The sequence below is a fragment of the Lepidochelys kempii genome, chromosome 6 (genome assembly GCF_965140285.1).
Source record: "Lepidochelys kempii isolate rLepKem1 chromosome 6, rLepKem1.hap1, whole genome shotgun sequence".
Classification (NCBI taxonomy): Eukaryota; Metazoa; Chordata; order Testudines; family Cheloniidae; genus Lepidochelys; species Lepidochelys kempii.
This window is the reverse complement of record NC_136385.1, coordinates 132,117,204-132,143,677: the sequence shown is the minus strand read 5'-3', so window position 1 is coordinate 132,143,677 and position 26,474 is coordinate 132,117,204. Positions and strand designations below refer to the sequence as shown.

Here is a 26,474-nt window from a genome sequence, read left to right as displayed (position 1 = left end):
GAGAAAGAAGAGGCTGATGACCAGTGTTCTGTGCAAAGCATAGAGGGCCGTATGTCTTGGATTGTGTGGTTACAATTTTCTCCACTAGCTGCTGTAAATGCTGAACTGTATTTTATAAACAATATGGCCGGTGAAGTGGGGAGGTGGTAATTCCCCTGGACGCTCTCCTCAGGCTAGGTCTGGCACTCCCTGGGAGAGAGATGCAGCGAGGACTCGGGACCTCACCTACCTGGGCAATGTGAACTTTGATTTTTCCACCCATGGGGTGAGATTCTGGGCGCAGCACAGAATTTGCAGCCCAAAGGGAAGGTGGGTAAAAGGAGCTTTATGCCACCTTTGCGCTCTCCCAACTCCAGCCCCAGCATAATTCAGGTAGCTCAGGGATTATGGCAGTCTCTCTTTGCTACCCCATGGCTGGTGATGCCTCTGAGAATTCCCATAGTATCAAGGGCCCAGTCTTTCCTTCTTCCTGAGGGTTGTAGGGTTTCATGCTCGTATGTTTGCCCTATGAGATGCCCAGGGAATTCTCCCCTGCCAAACTTTAGGACATTTATGGCCCCCATGGTCTGCCACAAAAGCACACAAAGGTCATAGCAGGGATTAAAATCCCATCCCATGGTCTTTGGGGAAATGTAGCTTTAGTAACTGGCTGGCTATTCTGATGCAGGGATTGCTATTTGTGGGTAGGTACATTAAAGGATGTGATTTATTATGGTAATTATTTTATTAAACAGTTTGCAGTACATAGGAGGTTAATGGGTTTTTTTGTACTTTTTTTTTAAGTGGAGAGGAAGTTTTCACTTTTTCAATGCCTCTTTCTCACCAGAGCGAAGTGGTTTCATAAGATCTCAGTGAGTAAAGGCTAAGTATGTATTTTGGGACTTTTCCTTTGCCATGGCAGTGCGCTCATTATCAAGATCCACTTCAAGAGGAACTTGCTTCTGACTGACAAGGTAGGCAAGCTATCTGAGAGGTATCTGCTACAATCCACGTAACTCAATGAATGATTGGGCAACCGACTTGCAAGTCCGATGAAGTGAGCTGTAGCTCACGAAAGCTTATGCTCAAATAAATTTGTTCGTCTCTAAGGTGCCACAAGTCCTCCTTTTCTTTTTGTGAATACAGACTAACACAGCTGCTGCTCTGCAACTTGTAAGTGTTATTTGAGAGGTTCTTACCACAAAAAGAAAAGGAGGACTTGTGGCACCTTAGAGACTAACCAATATATTTGAGCATAAGCTTTCATGAGCTACAGCTCAGTTCATCGGATGCATCCGATGAAGTGAGCTGTAGCTCACGAAAGCTTATGCTCAAATAAATTGGTTAGTCTCTAAGGTGCCACAAGTACCCCTTTTCTTTTTGCGAATACAGACTAACACGGCTGCTACTCTGAAACCTGTTCTTACCACAGTGCAACCTTGCCTTTGTTGTGAATAGCAGCTTCATCAATTGATATCCAGGGCGGTTCCATTTCTAAGTGCCGACATGGTGCCAAATGTTCAGACAAACCACTCCCATGCCAAAGGTTTGTGTTTGTTTATCCACTCCAGCTTGTCCCATTAACCCATCAGACCCTCTGGGGCTGGGAAGGAAGAGAGCACACACAGCAGCAAAAGAACCCACATGCCACGCTACAGCATTCACATTCCCCATGCACATTCATGGTGCTGTAAAAATAATAATAAATCCTCTGCGCAGAATGTCACGTAGCATTTCAGACTGGCCCCCACAGCCTCTCCCTCGCTCCAGCAGCAGCCATAGGACAGAGAGCACGGGGTGAAGTCAGGATACAACAGCTCCACTCCTGAGTGGACCAGCTAAAAGCTGCCCAGATGCAACAGGTCCCACCAGTGTCCTCACCACCTCTCCACATGGCCTTAGCAGGAGGAGCTCCACCTCAACAGCGGGGGCAGCAGCACGAGGGGCAGATTTCTCCATCCCAACAGCTTTCCCATATGACTAGACCCCTCTCTGGATAGATGCCTGTACAGTCACTGCTTGGATGTTTCTTCTAATCTCCTCCCATCCCTCTCTTATTTCTACACTACCCCATCGGCCAGCCTCACCCTTCCTGCCCATTATGTTCCTCTTCACCCTTCAACCCTCATCCCCTCCATCCTTCACCCCCCCCTTCTTTTCTATCCCCTTGTCTTCCATCTCTCCCTAGCTCTATCCGCAGGATGCTGGGTGTCCTCTTCTGACCTGCTCGGTGTAGTGAGATGGGGCCCTGGAACATAAACCCTTGTATCAGAGGCCTGGTATGAGGCCTAAGGCCTGGGCTAAAGGAATGGTCAAGACTCTGCTGACATAAAGCAAAGTTAAGCTGTGAGCCAGAGGCAGGCCCTGCTCACAGAAGCTGGCAAGGAAAGGGCGGATGTTGCAAAAATACACCTACCTAAAAGATCCTGGACACTAGAGATACCAGAACACTCCGATACATGCACATTTCACACAGATAACCAAGGACAGGTGGCCCCACCCTAAAGACGGGGGCAAAAGGGTAACATGAGGGATAGAGTTGTTTTGTTCGAACCAACATGTACAAGGTGAGAGGCGGCACCTTACTGCGTAGAGGGGTTGTACCTTGCTACGTAGAGGAGTTGCACCTCAATACATCAGGAGTGATGGGTAACTTGTTTGTACCTGTGTATAAGAATGCGTCCCTGGGGCGGTGTCTTTGTCCGGCCTAGGGGGCAGTGGAAAGTCCCGCCACTGACGGAGTTGAGCAGGTTAACACCTAGAATTGATGCATTAACACATGGAGTTGCCCCAAAACAGTTAACTGCAGCAAAAAAGGGCACTCCCGCCATCCGTCTGGCATGCACACAAAAGCAACAGACACTGGGGGAACAAATTCAGGTTTTACAAGAGGAGGTAACTACCCGCACTCTCCTCTCAAAGCCAGGATAAAAACCAGGGGCGCGGTTCACAGCTATTTGGGTTCCCAACTACTTTGACCTACGGAACCACACTCTGCGCTCATATCTAAAAATAGAACCTTCTTTCTCAAATATTTTCACATACCGATTAAGTTTTTCCCTTTCTAGGCTTTCCCAGTTGGCTAAACTTGCTGCTGCTGCCTGTACTTTCAAATACCTTGACAGAGTTATTCCCTCTTGGCTCAGGTCTCGCTACCTTCCTAGGTTGCTCTTCACCCCCCCTTTACCCTGCCTCGCCTCACTTTGGCTCTTGCTCTCTCTCTCTCTGTGTTAAAAGTTATAGTTTTTACAGAAATCTCCAAAAGATAAAAGCAATTGAAAACAGAACAAAACAAGAAACAAAAAGAAAACAAGGTAAAAACTTTACTTTAAATAAATCCAGTAAATTCATTATTTTAACCCTTCAGGAATGCAACCAATTAAATTATTCCTAACTTTCTTGAAGATATGGTTGCCAAGCAACAGAAATGTACACTCTGCTTCTAATCCTAACCACTCACTAATATTTGGAACATGGGCTTTTCTTATTTCCATATAGCAGAGTTTAAAAATCATGTTAAATATAAAGTAATGCAAAATGCCTTGTTATCAAATTAATACAATACATGTGGCAAATATATTTTTATCAATGTATGTTAAAAGTTGTAAATAAGGTAATAACTTGTTTATTTAAATGTTTGACCCTTTTTATTTTTGTTTGCCTTTATATATATTCTATATATAGAATTCTGGCGCCATTTGTTTTTAATTGTAAGTTTGTCCTGTATGTCATGTGTGGTGTTCTGTGTTGTATGTTGTGTGTGTCACGTGACTATTTTTTATTATTTTTATTTTGTTGCAACAAAAATCAATTGTATACCCTTTTAAATAGATATAAATGGTACCACACTATTTTAATATTATGGTTGGGGGTATATATATTTCTGCCTCAACAAATAACGCAATGGCAAACAAAAAGAATTCTCTTTTATTAATCACGGGTTTGTTTTTTACGTTTTTTTATTTGTTATTCAAAGAAAAAATGTAAGGGGAAACCTCAACATTAAGGTAAAGATAATATTAACAAAATGTCAATTACTTGTTTGGGTTTTTATAAACTTGTTTCCACTTTTAAATAGAGTTATAAGAACGTGATAGCAAAAATGTTTAAAAATCACAATTTATGCATAAAGATAACCAAACAATTTCAACAGGTTTCCATGTTTTCCATAGATTTCCACCTTTGGCTCCCAAACACAACAAAGCATCATAAAAGTTTAATACCCTCAAAGTATTTGCATAGACCTGTATTTAAAATTTATTTTGGTTTAATTTGATAGGCTTTTCTTTTGTTATGTTATCTTAATGGGAAGCAGTGGTTGTTAAAGTTTGTGCTTCTAAACAGTTAACAAGAGTGAAATTGGCATTACAAGCAAATTAAATCTAAAAAGCTTGGTAAAAAGTCTGTTATTAACTCTTTTGCTAAAACAGAGTGCTCAGCAAGGCGAAGCAATATACCTTCTCATAGAAGAGTGTGAGCATCTATTTTAGCAGTTAAGCATTACATTTAGTATAAAATATTAGTAATGCACCTCAAATGAAAATGAATGTCTGTACAACAATTGCCAAAGTATAGCTTGTGTTATCAAAGACTCGGTCCCTGTTACATTGTAAAAAAAATAATTTAAACTTTGTAGTAAGTTTGGTTTACTGAAAACAAAAACAAAAAAGGAAAACAAACAAAAAACTTTACTATGTGTAAGCAGAGACAGGGTGGGCTCCACCCTGACATCTGGTGGTGAGGTGTGGCAAGTTGTGGAAAAGAACTTCAGGGGCTGATCTCATTTGCATAGGCACACCCACCCTGCCTAGAATGAGGCCATAACTGCCCAAATCGTCACTTTGGCTGCTGTGGGATCCCCAGTGTCTCTGTTATTGGGGCGGGAAGAATAAATTGTTAGTACCCTGATTATGGGAACTGTGCTTGGAACTGTACTTGGCCTTTTTGTTATGATGGAGGACTCACCATCAACTGAGTAGCACTCACTAGGCAAGGGACATGGGTTCCAAAACTCTGTGAATGGAGAGAGACTTGAGACAGGTATTAGTGCCTGGTGGTGTAGGCCCCTTTTGTGAGGGCCTGAAGCACCAATTGCACCTCTGTCTCTCTCCACTGTGGAATGTCAGAGCTAATTTTGGGTCTATTAAGAGTTTTGTTACAGGTATTGTGCTGAATTCACTTCAGCCTTATAGTGCACCAGCACTAAGGCTCCCACTACTATGAGCTGAAATCACTGAGCACTGTGTCAAGTAGGGGGGAGCCGGAAGTTCTAGTGTGCAGTGGAGCCGGTCGTGAGACAGCAGTGTGTTCGTGAGACGGCGAGCTGAGCGGAGCCGGTCGTGAGACAGCAGTGTGTTCGTGAGACGGCGAGCTGAGCGGAGCCGGTCGTGAGACAGCGGTGTGTTCGTGAGACGGCGAGCTGAGCGGAGCCGGTCGTGAGACAGCGGTGTGTTCGTGAGACGGCGAGCTGTCTGGAGCCGGTCGTGAGACAGCGGTGTGTTCGTGAGACGGCGAGCTGAGCGGAGCCGGTCGTGAGACGGTGAGCTGTGCAGAGCGGAGCCGGTCGTGGTGGAGCGGAGCAGAGCCCTGTGGGGCAGTCAGCTTCAGGACACGTAAGGTGCCCCTTACCTCTTTCCCCCACACCCAGGCACATTTTAGCCAGATTGGGGAGTAACACTCTGCAGGTGAACTTTTGAACTCCGGGGCTGGACTTTTTTTGGACTTTGGGCGATTAGTGGATTGCTGGACTCAAGAGACGTTTGGGTTCTGGGACTCAAGAGCCTGAGGGAAAGGATGTGGCCCAAATTTTCTGGGGTGGGTCAGTGTTCATGGTTTGGTTAATGAACACTAGTTGTGGTGTTTCCCCAATTTAATGCTGATGTTGTTTGCCTCATGTTATTAAAGATTCTCTACTACACCAAGACTCTGTGCTTGCGAGAGGGGAAGTATTGCCTCCTTGAGGCGCCCAGGGGGTGTGTAAGATTTTCCCAGGTCACTGGGTGGGGGCTCGAGCCAGTTTTGCATTTGCTTTAATGAGAGGGAACCCCTGTGTATTGAACCCGGCCCTTGCTGCTATCAACTTGGCCTGGCAGAAGGGTTACATATGTTAACTAACAAACGTTGTTTAAGTTGCGTCCCACAGACCAAAGACACCAGAAAATATCACACCCTGAAGACACCAGAAAATATCAGTATACAGCGAAGAAAGCCCCAAGCATCAAGAAAAGAAAAATGAAGTGCTTTATAAATAAGAGACTGGTCAAATACACCTCTGTCTACCATATGTGGACAATTAAGTCAACAATCAGCTAAAAACCATTAGCGGGACCAGGATAAACTGTCATTTAATTTCAACTTGGTTACTGTGTAAAAACAACTGTCGTATCGCTGTGCTACTGTATTATCACTGTACTGTTGTATTATTGCTGTACAACATTTACAACGTGCACAACCTTGCTAAACTGTTTAACCAACACCCAGGTAAAAATGAACAAACGAACAGCAGCAAACAACATGAAGGCAGTTAAAAACAAACTGGTAAAGAAATTAAGTTACACAGTAACTACAAATTGGGTAAACAAATTCCCTGTTAGTACCAGTCATAATTTGGGTTACTGACACTGCATCCTAACTAAGGCACATGTTATTCAAAACAATCTTGTTCAGTGTCTGGATACCAGTCCTCCATCCTGACACAGCGATATTTGATAAATTGGTTACTGTCCATTCAGTAGGTTATCTGGAAGACAGCGTCCATAAGAAACAACTGGATCTATGTCAACTACTAGTTTCAGAGTAGCAGCCATTTTAGTCTGTATTTGCAAAAAGAAAAGGAGGACTTGTGGCACCTTCGAGACTAACCAATTTAGTTGAGCATAAGCTTTTGTGAGCTACAGCTCACTTCATCGGATGCATGCAGTGGAAAATACAGTGAGGAGATTTATATACACAGAGAACATGAAACAATGGGTGTTACCATACAGACTGTAAGGAGAGTGATCAGGTAAGGTGAGCTATTACCAGCAGGAGAGCAGGGGGCCGGGGCGGGGCGGGGGGGACCTTTTGTAGTGATAATCAAGGTGGGCCATTTCCAGCAGTTGACAAGAATGTCTGAGGAACAGTGGCGGGGTTGTCCCTGTTTTTCCCTCTCTCTTGGCAGTGAGAGGGTTTTGTATCCCTTCCCTTGTCTCATGTTTTGGGAGAGGGGATAAAATCTTAATTCTTCCATCTCTCAGAGCTGGGCAGCCTTGGGGACCTGAGGGCTGATACCGGAGAGAGGATGTGAGAGGTCCGCAGCGATGGAACTGGGAGTTTTGGCCATGTTTATTTTGGTGTATGTTGTTCCAGCCTGATGCCAGCAGTGAAATGGCTTTGGTTTATTCTCACGGGAAAAATGAATGGCTACAACTTCTCCTCCTCCTTAGGTTCTCTGTATAGGATTTTAGAGGAAATGTACATGCTGCAAGTGTAACGCAGACAGACCCCAGTCATCCGTGGGCCCTCTGGAGCTTAATGCCTGAGCCTCTACCGCATGAGCTAAAAGCCAACTGGCTGTTAGCCCAGGCTGTAGAGCAGACTCATTTTCTCCTGTAGCTGCCCAATTAGGGAAAGCTGGTTCTCAAGAGAATTCACCAACCAAAGCACAAAATATTCTTGTCTGCTCGTAATAAACATATTGCCTGGTCCCAATCACCTGCCCCGTGTCAGGATTCTGCAGATGACCAGGCCTCTCACATGCAGGGGTATTATGAGCAGGCTGCCACAGATTTACGGCCTGCCCTCTGAGACAGATGAGAATGCAAAAAATAAATGACAGGCTCCACACCCCTGGAGGGGGGATAATGATAAACACCCCTCTGGGAAACAGACACCCCTGTGATGCCCTGGCTTTTCAGCTCCTCCCATATTGGCATGCCCCACCCCCTCCTAAAGCCGCGCCCCTCACCCTTTAGCCCCACCCACATCTCTCCAGCCCCCCCTCCCCACAGCCCCGCCCCTCACCCTTTAGCCCCGCCCACGTCTCTCCAGCCCCCCTCCCCACAGCCCCGCCCCTCACCCTTTAGCCCCGCCCACATCTCTCCAGCCCCCCCTCCCCACAGCCCCGCCCTCACCCTTTAGTCCCGCCCATGTCTCTCCAGCCCCCCTCCCCACAGCCCCCACCCTCACCCTTTAGTCCCGCCCACGACTCTCCAGCCCCCCTGTCACCACAGCCCCGCCCCTCACCCTTTAGCCCCGCCCACGTCTCTCCAGCCCCCCTCCCCACAGCCCCGCCCCTCACCCTTTAGCCCCACCCATGACTCTCCAGCCCCCCTCCCCACAGCCCCGCCCCCACCCTTTAGTCCCGCCCATGACTCTCCAGCCCCCCTCCCCACAGCCCCGCCCCCACCCTTTAGCCCCGCCCACATCTCTCCAGCCCCCCGTCCCCACAGCCCCGCCCCTCACCCTTTAGCCCCGCCCACGTCTCTCCAGCCCCCCTCCCCACAGCCCCGCCCCTCACCCTTTAGCCCCGCCCACATCTCTCCAGCCCCCCCTCCCCACAGCCCCGCCTGGCCCCGCCCCGCCCCTCGGTCCCAGAGTCGGACCCCTCAACCAGCAGCCCCGCCCCGCCCCGCCCCGCCCCCCTCGCCCCGCCCCGCAGCCCGTTCCGGGCGGGGCCGGTGACGCCGGGAGGCGGGGCCCCTCCGTAATGACAAGCGGCGGCCGGGCCTGGCCGGGCCGTGGCGCGGCGCGCTCGGGCCGCGGGGTCGATGTGGCGGCCGGGGGGGCGCTCGGCGCGGCCGGCACAGGTACGGGCAGCGGCCTAGCCCCGCGGGGGGCAGGAGAATGTGGGGGGGCCTGCCGGGGGGCAGAGGGTCGAGGGGGGGGAGAGGTTGGATCTGGGGGGGGCCCATGGGGACCTGCCGGGGGGCAGAGCGTCGGCGGGGGAGAGGTTGGATCTGGGGGGGCCCATGGGGATCTGTCGGGGGGCAGAGCGTAGGGGGGGAGAGGTTGGATCTGGGGGGGCCCATGGGGATCTGTCGGGGGGCAGAGCGTCGGGGGGGGAGAGGTTGGATCTGGGGGGCCCCATGGGGACCTGCTGGGGGGCAGAGCGTCGGGGGGGGAGAGGTTGGATCTGGGGGGGGCCCATGGGGATCTGTCGGGGGGCAGAGCGTCGGGGGGGAGAGGTTGGATCTGGGGGGGGCCATGGGGATCTGTCGGGGGGCAGAGCGTCGGGGGGGGGAGAGGTTGGATCTGGGGGGGCCCATGGGGACCTGCCGGGGGGCAGAGCGTCGGGGGGGGAGAGGTTGGATCTGGGGGGGGCCATGGGGACCTGCTGGGGGGCAGAGCGTCGGGGGGGGGAGAGGTTGGATCTAGGGGGGGCCATGGGGACCTGCTGGGGGGCAGAGGGTTGGGGGGGAGGTTGGATCTGGGGGGGGCCATGGGGACCTGCCGGGGGGCAGAGCGTCAGGGGGGAGAGGTTGGATCTGGGGGGGGCCATGGGGACCTGCTGGGGGGCAGAGCGTCGGGGGGGGAGAGGTTGGATCTGGGGGGGTCCATGGGGACCTGCTGGGGGGCAGAGCGTCGGGGGGGGGGAGAGGTTGGATCTGGGGGGGGCCATGGGGACCTGCTGGGGGGCAGAGGGTTGGGGGGGAGGTTGGATCTGGGGGGGGCCCATGGGGACCTGCTGGGGGGCAGAGCGTCAGGGGGGAGAGGTTGGATCTGGGGGGGCCCATGGGGACCTGCCGGGGGGCAGAGCGTCGGGGGGGGAGAGGTTGGATCTGGGGGGGCCCATGGGGATCTGTCGGGGGGCAGAGCATCAGGGGGGAGAGGTTGGATCTGGGGGGGCCCATGGGGACCTGCTGGGGGGCAGAGCGTCGGGGGGGGAGAGGTTGGATCTGGGGGGGCCCATGGGGACCTGCCGGGGGGCAGAGGGTCAGGGGGGGAGAGGTTGGATCTGGGGGGGGCCCATGGGGACCTGCCGGAGGGCAGAGCGTCGGGGGGGAGAGGTTGGATCTGGGGGGGGCCCATGGGGACCTGCTGGGGGGCAGAGCGTCGGGGGGGGAGAGGTTGGATCTGGGGGGGGCCATGGGGACCTGCCGGGGGGCAGAGCGTCGAGGGGGGGGGAGAGGTTGGATCTGGGGGGGGCCATGGGGATCTGTCGGGGGGCAGAGCATCAGGGGGGAGAGGTTGGATCTGGGGGGGGCCATGGGGACCTGCTGGGGGGCAGAGGGTTGAGGGGGAGGTTGGATCTGGGGGGGCCCATGGGGACCTGCTGGGGGGCAGAGCGTCGGGGGGGGAGGTTGGATCGGGGGGGCCATGGGGTCCTGCTGGGGGGCAGAGGGTTGGGGGGGAGGTTGGATCTGGGGGGGCCCATGGGGATCTGTCGGGGGGCAGAGCGTCAGGGGGGAGAGGTTGGATCTGGGTGGGGCCCATGGGCACCTGCTGGGTGGCAGAGGGTTGGGGGGGGTTGGATCTATGGGGCCTGTGGGGGACTCATGGGGGGCTGGTCATGGGTGGGGCCTGTGGGGGACCCATGGGGGTGGAGGGGGGAGGTTGGATCTATGGGGCCTGTGGGGGAGCCATGGCAACTGAGGACCCATGGGGGTGCTGGTGGGTGGGATCTGCTGGGGAAGGTGGAGGGCCTGTGTGGTGGGGGAGGATCTGTGGGGGACCCATGGAGGTGGGGGGGGTGAGGATCAAGGAGGAGGAAGAGGACCAATGGGGGTTCTTGGGGGCTGGTGATGGGTGGGACCTCCTGGGGGAGCAGAGGGTCTGGGGTGGGGAGAGGAGGACCCAGGGGGCTGGTGCCGGGGGAGGGAATCTGTGGCGGGAGCAGAGGGTTGGTGGGGAGGAGAAGGAGGACCCATAGGGGTTGGGGGGGGTGCTGGTGGCACCTGGTGGGGTGCAGATGGCCTGTGTGGGGGACTCATGAGGGCTGTGTGGGGGACGATTGCTGGTGGTGGGTGGGGTTACCACAGGGGTTGTTGTGGGGAGAGTCTTGTGATCCTTCCCCCTGCGCTGCCTCCATTGGGCCAGGTGGCTGCTGCCCTGATGGACCCTCCCCTGTGCCTAATCCTCTCCCCAGGCCACCGCAAGAGGTGACCCAGCCCTGGCTCTGGGGCAGAGCCCAGGGCCATCCCATGGGCCCAGCTCTGCAGAGCTCCTCTCATTCGAGTCGCAGCCTGGCCTGGCAGCGCCCCACGAGTGGGAGGAGCGCTGGGTGTACACCTGTTGCCGAAGGGCACTGGTGGTGGGAGCTGGGCAAGGTGGAGGCAGGTGGGTTGCTTGCTCCCTCCTGGCATTGTTAGCACCCCTTGAGCAGCATGGTGCTTGTGCCCAAGTGAGGTGGTGGGCCCTGAGCAGAACCCCAGGGAGAGAGAGCAGCAGCTTCCCCTGCCCTTTGGGACCCAAAGAGCTAACGCTGCAGATTAGCTTCTGGCAGAAACAAGCAGTTGCTCCTGAGCAGTAGTGATAGGGGAGATGATGTGACACTTAGGAGTGTTTCTGTCACTGTGTCTGAGCTTTTGAACTGTCTCAAGTCCCTGTGTTCTCTCTGTTTTCTATCCCCAACCCCCCGTTTCTCCTTCATGTCTTTTGCTTTGTCATCTTTTGGCCTGTACTTTCTACCCTATTCAAGCTGTAATGGCAGAGAACGTAGGGTCTAAATAACCAAGTAAAGTTCATGGACTGAAGAGTAATGGACTTGTGCTGAGTTTCTTGGTTATAATTAACTGATGCCTTACTGTTTAAGTAGTCTGTAGTTTTAGTCCACATTCTTTTCCTACGCTGAAGCCAGAAATTATGATCTATATTTCTCTTGTCTTTATAGGGCCATAACTTGAAATAAAAGCCCAAAGAAAATGACTTTGCTAGAAACTGTATATGGTGGCATAGGGGCTCAACTTCTTCCCATATGAAAAATGGAGGTCTTTGAACACAGTCCACAGGACTAAAATGCTTTTGAGTTTGGAAGCCTTAAGTTTTAACTTGCAAGGAGCCACAAAAAGCCTTAGGTTTTACAGTAGTTATTGCCTAAATATTAACCATGAAACTTTTCTTCCCCAGAGAAAAAGCCTTATATCTGAATACTGATGTAGTATAGTAGAACCTCAGAGTTACGAACGGCAGAGTTACAAACTGACCAGTCAACTGCACACTTCATTTGGAAATGGAGGTATGCAATCGGGCAGCAGCAGAGACGAAAAGAAGCAAATACAGTATAATACTGTGTTTAAACGTAAACTAAAAAAATTAAGGGAAATCCGCTTTTTTCTGCACAGTAAAGTTTCAAAGCTGTACTAAGTCAATGTTCAATTGTAAACTTTTGAAGAAACAAACAATATTCAGAATTCTGAACAATGTCCATTCCTGAAGTGCTCATAACACTGAGGTTCTCCTGCAAATGCTAGTGCTTCCTAAAACTAGGGGGTCCTAAACACTTCTGCAGCACTAGAGTAACAAAACCCTAAACACAGCTCATTCTGGACTAATACTTTATCAATAATGTATTGTCATTTCACTGTGTAGAGCACTTAATGGTTCAGAATTCAAATGCAGCATTACCCTAGCATGTTGTAAAAATCAGACATTGGGCCAAAAAGACCCTTTCTGTAGTGGTTAAAACTGATATGTCACAGTATTCAGGGATTCCTTGATTTCAAGTTACTTTCAGCTTAACTAAGCTAAACTGAGTATAACTGCCTCACATTTCTCTATGGTAACTGTCCTCTAAAGTAACCTATATAGTCGGAAGAAAGAAAAGGAGTACTTGTGGCACCTTAGAGACTAACAAATTTATTTGAGCATAAGCTTTCGTGAGCTACAGCCCACTTCATCGGATGCATTCAGTGGAAAATACAGTGGGGAGATTTATATACACAGAGAACATGAAACTATGGGTGTTACCATACACACTAAATCTCCCCACTGTATTTTCCACTGAATACATCCGATGAAGTGGGCTGTAGCTCACGAGAGCTTATGCTCAAATAAATTTGTTAGTCTGTAACGTGCCACAAGTACTCCTTTTGTTTTTGCAAATACAGACTAACACGGCTGCTACTCTGAAACCTATATAGCTGGGTGACAAACAGTGGGCAGTGACTAACCACAGATTATATTCGCAAGAAAACACATCTTGTGCCAGCCAGTCAGCCCGCCTGGACTCTAGGGGAGATAACAGCATCCTTGATATGTGAGTGACTCATCCCTTCTTGCAGACTGAATCTCTCAAGGTACAGCTTAATGCCTCCAATGCCCACTCATGCTTTACTAAAGAAAGTCTTAGTGATTAATTTTAAAGACCAGTAATTAGCTGGGTCAAATGGGAAGAAACCTATATCTAAACTAGGAAATCTCAGAGCCATTTGATTCTTAGCAGGGGCTGTTCCTGACAGTTCATGGAAGCCTTGTATACTGGTAGCCCTTGAATTAAGTTCTGGTCCACTCACTGTATATTCTAAGTGTGTGCCTGTTCCAAAACTGAATGCTTTTGGTACAATATAGTCATACTTTTTCTCTTAATTGCAGGATGAAGACACTGTTTGAGGAGATCAAAGCATCAATTAAAAATAATTATGATCCAGACCGCTCATTTTGGAGGCCTGTGCTCCCTTGGGGAGGGGTTTTTACTATCAAAGCTGGCCGTAAAGCTGTATCTTGCACACCACTTTATGTTGAAATAAATCTGAAAAATACTTGCACTATAGATGGATTCTTGATGTTGTTGTATGTCATTCTGCATGAAAATGAACACTTCCCCAAGGAACTCTCCCTTCATTTAGGTAGAGAGTTTGTCGACTACTTTCTTTACTTAATGGACACCTATAATTTTACAACGGTGAAGCTGCTTTGGATTTGGGACAAGATGGAGAAGCAACAGTACAAATCTGAAGTTCACAAAGCTTCACTGGAAATAGATTTATTTGGAAATGAGCATGATAACTTTACAAAGAATCTAGAAAGTCTCATGTCTACCATTCAAGAGAGCTACTGTTCAAATTCGAGGTGTCCAACTCGTATGCAGGAAGATCCACAGAGAACAATTAACATAAAGTAAGTTGCTGTACATACTGGCATGCAACTGTGATAAAATAAACTTCTTCAAAGGGGGCTGCAACTCACCTTTTTAAAAGATCTGTATTTGTCAAAGTGCTAGAATACAACTCTGGTTGTATGTAACTGTAACAAATGCGTACATCCTGTGTACTCAAATCATTCCTCTTAAGATCTTGCTGTAGGAGACTTAGAAATGAACCCTTCTGGCCTAGGGTTGGCTAACAGTGTGATTTTCTTTTTCTTTTTTTTTTAAAAAGAATATTGCATTAATTGCAGCAGAGCATGTCTCTAATATTCTACACGGCAGTGCTAAAGTTTTTAATTGATTTTGATGCTCACTGATTCAGTGGGAGTGCTGGCTTGGAGAGCTGTTCAACAAATACTGCTGGGTTGGGCTTTCTTCCCTCTCTGCTTGGAGCATGTGATATGAGAATTGCTCTCTTGCATTCATAGCTGTTGACTTATTGTGACTAAGAACTCTCCAGAGGTGCCTGTCATTCATGCGGGGTCCTCGCTACAGATTAACACTTGCAAAATAAATTACCTGCCTAAAATGGATTGGTTTTTCCACAGTAAAGAATAAATAGTTGTTTTGCCCTGTCCTAATACTAACCCTAGTAAATGTGTCCCCAGTGGCTTGGTGGAGTTGACCTTTGCAGTTATACCTAGAAATTAACAGAGGGAGGTTCAAATGGACAAAAGTTGCAGGGAGAGGGAGTCTCAAAGTTGAGCATCCTTAACAGAAAAATTTCTGTTGGCAGCTCCAGCTCTCAAACGGAGGGGCTCTAGCACCTCTGATTGGAACTGGGGCAATAGGTTGCTGGGGGAGAGCTACTTTCTCAGGCAGCAAGTTCCCAAACCACTGAGGATACTTCAGATGCTGGAGTAATGTGCTTTTGTGTTGAAACTCTAAATTACATTATTAAGCAAGTTGTTGCACTCTCCACTCTAGTTTCTTAGTGGTCTCAGCTTGTACCCAAGTCCAGAGTGTATTACACTAAAACACATACAAAGTCTGACAAGAGGGGGGCTAAGAAGTGAGTCTTGGAGAAGATGCAGGAAGGCCTTCATTTCTTAAATGAAATACATTAGGCCAAAACACACATCTCTGGGGTTATGAATTCTGTTGACCTGCTCAGAATGATCACTGAAAGAGCTAGAAATGTAGTTTTACTACCTGACTCTCAAATCTGTCTAGCAGAAACTTTGAGAGCTCTTGCTGCGTCAGTGGTACCAGTATGAATCATGATCAGTGATTCTTCACCCTCCTCTACTGGAATCCTGTCTACTTCTGCTATGAGGTTTTTATACTAGCAGCTGATGCAGATGCGTTAAAGTTACAACTGCAGCATATTGACCACATGGTAAGGCACAGGGCTCTCTGCTACAACTTCATAAGTTCTCTCTTGCAGATTGTGGTGTTGGCTTTCATGGGCTTGAAAGTCTGCTGGACTTAAATACTTCAGATTTTTAATTTTTACCCTTTCACTGCAGGCATTGTGCATCAATGAAAGCATTTTTCCAACTTGTAGTGTTCAGTTTCTTAGCTGGTCAGGTCAACCTTACTCTGCTTAATGGTGACCCAGATGCTCTGTAATTGTCCTGTGCTTGAATTACAGCGCTGTACCCTCAAGATGTTAATTTCGTACAACAATAAGTATAGCAATTAAGGCTTTGTTTCGACCATTCTTTGTCTGATTTAATAGTTGGATGAGAAATCACATTCCAAAACAGGTGCTCTAAACTTCTTTTAGAGGTAGAAGAGAAATTTGTCTAATCCCTCATGTCACGTATGAGCTTTTAAGGGCTGGGTCTGTGCTCCAAGGTAACAGCAGTTTTTAGATTTAATACCTTCCATACGAGAGACTTTCAAGGGCTTGCTGTTTTAACATTGACTCTTTAACAGGGGACTCTTAAAACATTAGTGCTGCAACCTAACAGACCACTACCTTCTAAATATACACTGCTTCTCCAGTGAGGCATGCCAGCTAATCAATGAAGCCTTTCTGAGTGGGTTTAAGGTGGTTTTCTCAGACTGGTTTAAAAACACAGAAATCCCTGTGCTCAATGGTTGTACTGTGAAAATGAATATGGTGCTGAACAGTATGTAGAAACACCTTTTGCGGTCTATATTTGAAATATGTGATGTATCAACCAAGCACCAGCCCTCCTGTCTATACTCTGTTCTGTATTTCATACATTTCTTCTGAGTAAGGTATTTGGACTACCTGACTCTACACAAACACCAGGGAGGAAGGGAAAGGAAGGTCTGATGGAAACTCTTGTGGGTGATCCTAAAGTACAGAATAGGACAGAGCCTTTTAGCTTTATTATGGAATACATGCCATGAACAAATGTATCGTAACATTGACAAGATGAGATCAGGTTTAGCTGACTGTTTGCAGAGCTGAAAGACTTGACTCTCAGTAGCAGAGGTCTCAATATGACAGTCATGTTCAGGAAAAGTTGGTTTAGAGTTTTAGACAAAATGTTTTCAATATTTGAGTTAAAGTAGCAGGGTTCTTGGACAAGAAACAGCCTTCAAAAGACTTTTTTCATGGGATGATGGATTTTTTTTGTACTGAGTTTAGGCATTACTCTTTATATATCATTGTAGTTAAATGATACTATGTAAGTACAGAATAAATCTGATCAAATGTCCCTAACTATTTCAGTCCTCCCCAAGAAATTCCTCATGGAGACTTGATTCAGCGGGCAGTAGATGAATTATTCTGTTCCAAGATAGAGCTGTGTGAACAGTATGGGTAAGTGCATAATAGATATTAAAGTGTGTATTTGCTATCCTAGAGGGTGCACTTGCTCACAGCTAAACAAAACCTTTTTCCTTGGATTGAAATGTTCTGTGCTTGGTCTCGGCCCAAAGATGACATTGGACCTCTCAAACGGCACACATTTTTCCATGGGTTCCTGCAGGGGGGCTGCCTTTCATAAACCCAGAACCAGCAGCTATATCCACACCTGCTGCTCCTGCCTACCAAACACGCTGATCTATCCCTGTACAATATAGGGGGCCGAACAGTCTGGAGGGGGGGTGAGGAGAAACAATGATGGTGTATTCAGAGTAACAGCTGTGTTAGTCTGTATTCGCAAAAAGAAAAGGAGTACTTGTGGCACCTTAGAGACTAACCAATTGATTTGAGCATAAGCTTTCGTGAGCTACAGATCACTTCATCAGATGTTGGCAAAGGAAAATCTGAGGTTCCAAATCTGAGAGGCTTGTGTGGAAGGGAAAAATCCAGGGGCAACATCTGGGGGAAATTTTTGGACTAAGTTGCGGGGAGGGAAGAGGTCAATGAGAGGGGTGAGATTGCAGAATGGGAAGAGCAAAACAGACAGTGGGGGATTGAGTCAGCAGAATGCTAGAGACATTGTCATATTTTTAAGGTCCGGCTTGACAAAGCCCTGGCTGGGATGATTTAGTTGGGGATTGGCCCTGCTTTGAGCAGGGGGTTGGACTAGATGACCTGCTGAGGTCCCTTCCAACCCTGATGTTCTATGATATTCTTACAACTTGGTTCGGGTAAATGGATCCAAGAGCCCAGGATGGGGTGGGTGGGATGTGGGCTAGGAAGAAGCATGCCAAGCCAGATTCACAATAGTGTTCTCTGAGTTGGTGTTATAGTGTACACTCACCACCAGAGTGCCTCCTTATAGCAAAACCAGACATCTCAGGCCAAACACTTGTCAGAATTATCTGGGTATATCTCAATCCTATCCCTGCCAGCAGGGAGGCCTCAAGCACTGGTGTCCCTTGGTTCCTTCTGGTCTCTGCCAGCAGCATGTAATAGGCTAGTTTCCTGTGGGTTGTAAGACTTGAGTCTAATTTCAGTGGTTGGGTTTAGTGTACAGGTGCTGAATGGTGCTGGAGGCCTGTGATATACAGAAGATCAGACTAGATGAGCTGGTGATTCCTTCTGGCCTTCAAGTCTATAATTCTGCCCCAGTTTCCCTCTGCTAGACCCATCGCCATCTAGCCACTTGTTGATTCTTTGTTATGACCTCAGCGCTCTGGCCAGGTTAATAGTAGTCCTTTCCCCTCCGAGTGTTAGTCATATACCTCAAGCAGCCCATTGCCCTAGATGAGGGGCGCACGGTCCCTGGCCTCTCTGAGCATGTTGAAAGCCTTACTAAATCATCTTGCTGGGTTTGAAGGGGAAGTGAGGTCTGTACACTCCTCAGGGTTCCAGGCCAGGGCCATGGCATGAAGTGGTTGGCACTGCTCTCACCCCCTCACTGTTTCTCTGGTCTATTTCCTACGGGGCCTCTGAGTCAGAGAGGGGGGTCTTCTCTTCTAGAGGATCTGGTTTCCTGAGCAGTTTGTCCCCAGTGTGTTTCTATAGGCGCCTGCTCTCAGTGGCTTCCCCATCTCTCTAGCAGCCACTGGGCTGGGTTTCAAACCATCCTTCTGGTTTCCCTCCTTAAGACAAGAGGTTCCCCCCTACCACCACCTTTTCCGGAGCTGGGGCTGTGTTTGACAGTCCCTCTGTCTGTCCCCTTAAAGCAGTCAGTATCTCCCTCCTTCAGAGAGGAGTCCCCTCAACTCTGCTTCTGGATCTGGGACTATGGTTCAGGTTGGTAATTTCTTCCCCGAAACAGGACATGACACAGCCGCCTCCCCCTGCCCTCCACACACATGTTCCTGGAGCTAGGGTTGTAACTTAGGCCAGCTGTAGAGCCTTAGGCACCTTCTTTCAGCTCACCCCTTATCCCCAGTTGGTCTCTAGGCTCCAATGGCTTAGCAGTCATGCCCTGCTGATGACTCCCTTGTTATGAAGGAAGAGGCAGCATGTAAACTGGCTCCCCTGCTAAAGGTCGTGCCCGTCGGCTGGGAGAGAGCAGAGCCTTGCCCTGCCCACTCTTCAAGGCTTCTGGGCCAGGCCTGTGATGAAACAATAATGGGGATTTCCTCCCAAACACTACTTATTACGGGACCATGTCCTCTCTTCCAGTATCTGAGGCCTTTGCACATCCAACATCCCAAAAATCTTAAGGACCATGATGTGATGGTGGGGAGCTGATCCCTCACACCACTACCTTTTAGGGGACAGATCACCCCAGCACAGGAGATACGTCACTGTAATGCTTGAGTCCCTTTGTAGACCCAGGCCATAGTCCTCCCTTGTCTTCCTCCACTGAGACACCTCCAATTTGGGGTAGTGTGTCTGCTGTGTATTTTGCATACATCACTGCTGACCAGTACCAGAGGGCCATTTAAAAATTCCAGCTGAAGGGGGTAACTAGCAACGGTGAAGGATCTGGGCCCCTGCTGCCCCAAGTGTCACCGTTGCATTTAACAGCAGTATCGCCTCAGATTACCAAAAAGAGATGCTCTGGACCCTTACAGTGGCATTTGCAAAGGTGCCTGAGAGTAAGGTGCCCAGCTCCTGCTGACTTTCAGTGAGATGTGGCACCTCATTCCCCCGGGCACCTGACAGTCCCTCCACCAAAGGACTGCTTGGTTCAAGCAGTAAGTTGGTAAGCAAAGAGTAAACTGGCTAGTGTCCTCTAAATTTACTGCGAATTATTGTTGCTCCTTGGCCTGAGCAGTTAGCCATTCTTCTGGACATAGCTGGGTTGTTTCTCTTAGGAGAGTGTGTTGACATGAGTTTGGTATCTTTGGTGCAGTCTTTGTTCCTGCTCTGCTCAGGAAAACAGGACTTTGGGTACATTCTTTATGAATAAACAGCCACCAATTTTCTTGCTCACTATTTCCAAGACTGCCTCTCCATCCAGTCTTGTGCCCAAAGGAGCTCTGCCTCTGTCCCCTCTGAGCCATGCTCACAACTATGTCAGAGGCAGAAAGCCAATCAGTCCCCTAGGAAACTCCTTGGGCTGTGTGAAGTGGCTGCTGATTGGCCTTTTATGTGTCCCGGTGCCTTGGGCAGCAGCTTCTGTTGGGTCCAGTTGTCATACTCCATAAAGGAGGTGAGTTGCTGCTTCTCTGTAGCCTGAATGAGGGATAGCCAGCACATCTATCAGCTTTCACAGGTCTGTGATTGCCTGTGGATCATATGCTCAAATAAATTTGTTAGTCTCTAAGGTGCCACAAGTCCTCCTGTTCTTTTTGCAGATACAGACTAACAGGTCTGCTACTCTGAAACCTGTGGATCAAAGACACACCGGATGACAGCCATTAACACCTTCCTGCATAATATAAACAAACCAAATTCTACTACAAGACAAAACCTGCCCTAATAAAGTGTAAACCTACAATCATGTCTGGATGTGAAATAAAAACTGTTTAATTGTACTGCATGCCAAGTGAAATAATTGCCATGTCTGCTTCTCTACTTGCAGATGTAATGGGCTAAGAGAGTTCACCCAGAGAGTTTTCTGCCATGGGGCACCGCCTTTTGTTGTTTTAAATATGCAGCAATGGAAGCCAGAAGAACTGGCATATGTACCATATCATTTGGATTTATCTGATCACAAGTAAGTATTTTAAAACTATATTTAATGAGGCAAACAACTTCTCTTCACTTCGTGTTCTCAAGAGGAGTCCAACAATCCTTTTGAATAATCTGTAAAGGAAAGGGTGTTTTTAGAGTCAATAGTCATGAAGCAGTATTGACGGTCATGCTCACTGTCCGTTTCTGCTAACTTCTTATTGTCAAAACCCTTTTAGAGCAGTTTTGTTTCAGAACCCACCTTCCTATTTTCTATTAATTATTGTAAATACATCTAACTGCAGATATTTCAAATGTATTATTACAGGACTTAGAGCCCTGTATACCAAAATGCTAGCTGAGACCCAGTTAAGCATCAGAGAACTTTGAATCCAAATTTTACTTCCTTAGCTTGCCTGACCAGGAGAAAGTGAAGGATGATGTGACTGTCATAGAGGAGCAAAGAAGGAAACTGTTTACCCATAAAAAGAACAGGGAGGACTTGTGGCACCTTAGAGACTAACCAATTTATTTGAGCATGAGCTTTCGTGAGCTACAGCTCACTTCATCTGATGCATACTGTGGAAAGTATAGAAGATCTTTTTATACACACACAGCATGGAAAACAAAAATGGGTGTTTACCACTACAAAAGGTTTTCTCTCCCCCCACCCCACTCTCCTGCTGGTAATAGCTTATCTAAAGTGACCACTCTCCTTACAATGTGTATGATAATCAAGGTGGGCCATTTCCAGCACAAATCCAGGGTTTAACAAGAACGTCTGAGGAACAGTGGGGGGGGAGGGGTAGGAAAAACAGGCTTTCAAGCCTATTTCCCCTTGTTTTTTCCTACCCATCCCCCCCCCACTGTTCCTCAGACGTTCTTGTTAAACCCTGGATTTGTGCTGGAAATGGCCCACCTTGATTATCATACACATTGTAAGGAGAGTGGTCACTTTAGATAAGCTATTACCAGCAGGAGAGTGGGGTGGGGGGAGAGAAAACCTTTTGTAGTGGTAAACACCCATTTTTGTTTTCCATGCTGTGTGTGTATAAAAAGATCTTCTATACTTTCCACAGTATGCATCAGATGAAGTGAGCTGTAGCTCACGAAAGCTCATGCTCAAATAAATTGGTTAGTCTCTAAGGTGCCACAAGTCCTCCTTTTTTTTGCGAATACAGACTAACATGGCTGTTACTCTGAAACCTGTTTACCCATAAGATTCACAACAGAGCCCCCACGTAAGCCCCATTTCCTACCTTCAGATGGTGGGGGGAGCCCAGAAGACAGGTGGGAGTAAGATGGGTTAGTAGCCAACACTATGGGGATAGACTGAGGGCCTCAGCCCCACCCCCACAAGGTACTGTGTTTCTGTAGTGGTGGAAGGGTGAGGAAGAGGCCTATTGTATACATAGTCAAAAGATGTGCTTTCACCCCTCCCTGATAAGCGCATCTTTCCTGGCAAGTGAGGAGACTAGAAGTAAACCAGCGGCAGATCCTGCTTCCCTTCCCAGAGGATTGTGAAGAGTGGTGGAGCTGTGGGCTGGGCCACCCCCCAAAGGCACTGTTGATACAGCAAGAGGGGTCTAGCTTTCCTCTTCTGACATTAAGTAGCTAAGGGGTGATCCATGCTCCCATTCCTCCCCAGAAGACTGCAAGAGTCAGCTGAACTGTGGGCTGCTGCTCCCCCCTCTTGCCCTCTGCACTCACTGGCAGTGCAGCAGTGGGAGACCTGCTGGGAAGCTAAGAAATCGAGTGAACATTGGACCCTGGAGGATCACAGAGCAGCAGCTGTGCCAATTAGAGCCTCATCCCCTTCCCTCTCTGTGGAAGTCCTAGCAAGTGGAGGGAGCAGCACTGGGCATAAGGATAACAATACCACTGAGGGGAGTGGAAGGAATAGGTGTTTTTTCCCCATCTCCTGCTTCTCCCCCACCCCCCATCTCTGATCCTAGGCAGTGGTGAAAGGAGCAGAGGGTGTTCTTCTCCCTGGCCTTGTATAAGGTTGGGTCAAGCTAGCCTGGAGGCAGCTACAGTTAGAGTGCAGCACAGAGGGGAACAGCAGCGGGCCTTGCAGTTTCTGTCTCAAACACTGGTGATGGATGGTCACTGGCCAAAAACTACCCAGAAGGGAGAACAGGGCAACATGCAAACGAAGGAATCGGAGGCCAAAGGAGAATCAGCGTCTATGGGGACAAGTACAACAGTGGCACAGATTAATTCCAGCTTAGCTGTGGTGCTGGAAATCCATGTCAGCAAGTTTTGAAAAAAAATTAACACAAACTTGACACTGTGGATAGTCAAACAAACCAGCAGCAGCCATTAGACATGGACTTAAGAATGATCAGCATTGAGGTGGACGTGCAAGATGGGTTTGTTACAGAGGTGTATTGAGGGGTAAACATGTTACAATATGTAGCATACCCTAACTGAGGAGGCTACTCCCTTCTTCAGTAACACTTGAATTATTGCAGTGGGTCAGAAGTCATGGGCAATTAAGTTTTGAGTGGAGGTCTCATCACATGATGATCTTTAATTAAAGGTTCATCTTCCCTTCCTAGAGACACCAGAACAATCCTGAAGGGTTGGTAACCCTGTGTGTAATAGTGGCATGCAACTAACTCTTCTCTTAACCCAGTGGGGGATAGATTGCCAAGTAGGCAATAAGATCCATTTAAAAACAATATCAAATAGCAGCATCACCAGGATCTAAAGAACAGGACCTGATGAATGTTTGGGGTTTTTACACCCTCGGGGACTTTACTTTTGCTTCAGAAATTGCTATAACATGCTAAATAGACAATGAAATCTTTAAACATTAATGAAGTTATTATAATCCTTAGTGTTATATCTCTTAACCATATTCTGTCTTTTTGTGAAAAGAAAGCACAACTCAGAAAGAAGCTGGAATTTTAGAAATTTATTGTTAAGACAAATATTTTGTGAATAAAATGCAAAACTGTTGATTATAATGAAGAAAAATCCCTTGTACGATACATCCCAGGGCGTACTTTAAAGCAGTAATAAGGGGACAGTTACTGGAAAAAGAGACACACAGGCAAAAACCAGGCTGGCTTATAGGAGCAAAGTGACAGTTTGCAGAAGCAACCTAACATGACTAATAGTGCAGCTTTATATCAAGAGCTTAAAAAAAACATAAAAATAGCTCTAGAAACATTGATAACAGAAAACCCCAGACAGCTCACCTGTGGGCCAAGGAAAGGTTCTCTGACTGGGGCACAAAGTCAGGCAGCTTGCTAGCCAGACTGATCTCTAATAGAAGACGTAGCACTAATTGCTGCGCGGTCATGGTCCTGCTGAGAGTTTCCCGTGTGCATAGCTGTCACAGCACCACCTACTCAGGCTGCTTGCTTGTGGGCTAGCCACTCCTCAATTTCCCCTCACTCAGGTGGGATCTCAAGACCCTCCCAGGCAGGTTTTACTGCCACACCCAAGTCTTTTTCTGGGCACAGTTTTATTCAAATATAAAAATATCAAAAACATCATAACTTCTTCTGCTGACCCTGGGCTACGGTGCCCGGAGGCTTTTCTTCCTTGTCTTTCTCGGTGCTGAAAAGAGAATACCCCCACACTACCCTACCTCTCCTCCCATCCTTATGCTTCAGGGCCTACTGCAGAAGCACATCTCCTCGCAACTGAGTTTTCTCAGCCTTGATTCCTTGTCGGCTGGATCTGATAATTGAACAGGGCTGGCTGGCTCCAGGCCCCAAAGAAGCGGGCCACCCTGTCACAGCACATCGTAAGCTTTCCCTGAGTTTTGGAGTAAGCATCACTTAAAGGCCACCTGGGACCAAAGCACTAACTTTTGTTGCCGGCCTGTATTAAAATGCCATGCTTAGTAGAGTCATAGGTGTTAGAGTGCCCCATTTCTATTAGCTCATTCATTCCTTCTTCCCTGCCAGTGCACAACTTCCCTCTGCCACATCGTTCAGCAGCAACACGCTCCAGATTGATTTTGAAAGTTATTTTAATGCTTTTTCTTATACTAATTTGGAGTGAAGGGGACAGAAGATAAGCCTTTTCTGAAGAAAGTTCAGACTAGCAATATGTTATCTTGCCACAGCCTGTCACCCTTGCTCCAGGAATTGCTCAGATGGACATCAGTCAACTAGGGCAAGAAAACAGCTCACTTAGAGGAGTCAAGGGCAATGCTGGCTCCTCTCTACAACGATTTATAAGACAACTAAATGCCTGCCATTGTAGTAACATTCTTCTTTAGCATTTACTTCCAGAAAGAGCATGTTTGTGATGATTACATCTTTGTTTGCCTTAATTTGCAGGTACTTATTGGAAGGTGCCACGTTGTTCAATAAAGAGGAGCATCATTATTCTGCAGCTTTCCAGATTGATGGGTATTGGATGCACTATGATGGCCTCAGAAATGTCAACTTAATTTTGTTAAATAAACCTCCAGAATTTCTTCTTTTGTCATCTCTAGTTTATATTAGAGCAGCAGAGAATAAATGGCATATCTAGACTATGGAGACAAAGTTAAATCACGTTCCCTTCTCTGCCACTAAAGCTGGCCCATCCCAAACGGAGGTCTATATTTTACGTATACTTGGTATCCAAGGAAGGAGTAGAACTACAGTAGTTCTGGTATTGTATCATCCAATGCTTACTCCAGGTAAAAATTTGAAATTGGAAACACTATGCAATTTTTTAAAACATTTGAGCTATTTTTATACAGGCAAATTTTTATGCTAAAATAAACAGGCAAAAAACCAAGAATGGCTGTATCCTTTGTTTCTTTATTAATATTTCAAAGTAGGTGATAGAAAAATCAGTCTTTCATTTACATGGATTACCTATCATAATGCACAAACAAGGCAGGTAGAATTAAGGTTGCTCAGACAGCCTTACTTGTGGCATTTCATGAGTGCTTGACTTCGTGGCCTAAAAACATTTTAACATAGGAAATACATTTTAAGTAAAGCTAAGTTTTTACAACAGAAATAAATATCAGTTATTGAATGCCAATCTACCTGTCGTCAGTAGCATCTGAGCCCTCTAGAGCAACACCCGTCACTCACTGAAAGGGTGGATTCTCTATGCATGAGTATCCCCACTTTACAGACAGCATGGCTGAGCAGTTAAATTTGGCAGATTATTTCTGAACCATAGTGTGGCTAAATGATTGAGTGGGATCTGCCATATGAGATCTGGATTCTCCTTCTGGTTTGTGTAACCTTTCAGGGGGGTAGGACTCTTGCTTAAAAAAAATAAACATTTTGAAAGGGTACTGAATTAACAACACATCAGCATGAGTGAGACTTGAACTGCTGGTTCCTTGCCCAGTGCACCATGTTATATGCCAAAAAGTGTGCTGATGTGGGGAGTGGGATCTATGTTACCTGGCTGTGCCTGGCCTGACTGGGGCTGGGGGAGTTGCACAAAAACAGGGCAGTGCAGATGCCAGGCTAACTCAATGGTCACTGTTTTCTGGCAGCATGCCACAAATGAGATGTTAGCAAAATACAGAGGACATGGGGATTTCGAAGCACAAATAACTTACCCAGTAAACAGCAGTTTGTGGCAAAAGGACTAGCTCTCTGACAAAATTTAAAGTCCTGTTGCAAGTCATGGAATTCTGGAAAAAAGGCCAGTAAATGACATAGTATAGCACTAAGGTTGAGAGACACTGTACATAAAACCTCAAGTTTTGCACGGTCTGCTTTGAATATGCTGATTAAGAAACTATATGAGAATTAAGTGGCCTTTGCAAAATTTTACCTATTCACTTCCACAGTGTCTAACTCAGACTCTGTACTTTGCTCTTTACTGGGAAGTCAGTAAAAGTAACAGCTAGATCATTTAAAAACCAAACAAATGTAAGCCTCCAAAACAGATTTTCAAGGTAGAGGCAGAATTATCAAACAACCAAACACTAAGAAATATGTTTTACCACAGGGAAAGGTTGCTGGTAGTCTCCTGATTCTCCAGGAGAGGGCAGCAGAAATCATTCTGAAGGTTCCTGGGTCTGGAACACTTATGTCAGATGACAGGTTTCAGAGTAACAGCCGTGTTAGT

At 47.5% G+C, this 26,474-nt stretch overlaps 1 protein-coding gene across 4 annotated transcripts; it reads left to right on the top strand.

Annotated features, from left to right (window-relative positions):
* The first annotated feature begins 8,636 nt into the window (after nucleotides 1-8,636).
* Nucleotides 8,637-26,474, top strand: DORIP1 (dopamine receptor interacting protein 1). Of its 4 annotated transcripts, none has more exons than XM_078853421.1 (7): nucleotides 8,637-8,765; nucleotides 12,025-12,133; nucleotides 13,005-13,153; nucleotides 13,489-14,013; nucleotides 16,692-16,781; nucleotides 20,335-20,469; nucleotides 24,725-26,474. In XM_078853421.1, coding segments are annotated over exons 3-7 (948 nt in total). In that variant the 5' UTR covers nucleotides 8,637-8,765; nucleotides 12,025-12,133; nucleotides 13,005-13,151; the 3' UTR covers nucleotides 24,921-26,474. The 4 variants fall into 4 exon arrangements, with proteins under 4 accessions (XP_078709547.1, XP_078709549.1, XP_078709550.1 ...); XM_078853423.1 differs by having other exon boundaries at nucleotides 13,005-13,193; XM_078853424.1 differs by lacking the exon at nucleotides 13,005-13,153.

What these genes read in the sequence shown, in the direction of transcription:
- DORIP1 (XM_078853421.1), top strand. An exon ending in CAGAGAACAATTAACATAAA is followed by an intron (nt 14,014 to 16,691) that starts GTAAGTTGCTGT and finishes TAACTATTTCAG; the next exon opens with TCCTCCCCAAGAAATTCCTC. An exon ending in GAGCTGTGTGAACAGTATGG is followed by an intron (nt 16,782 to 20,334) that starts GTAAGTGCATAA and finishes CTCTACTTGCAG; the next exon opens with ATGTAATGGGCTAAGAGAGT.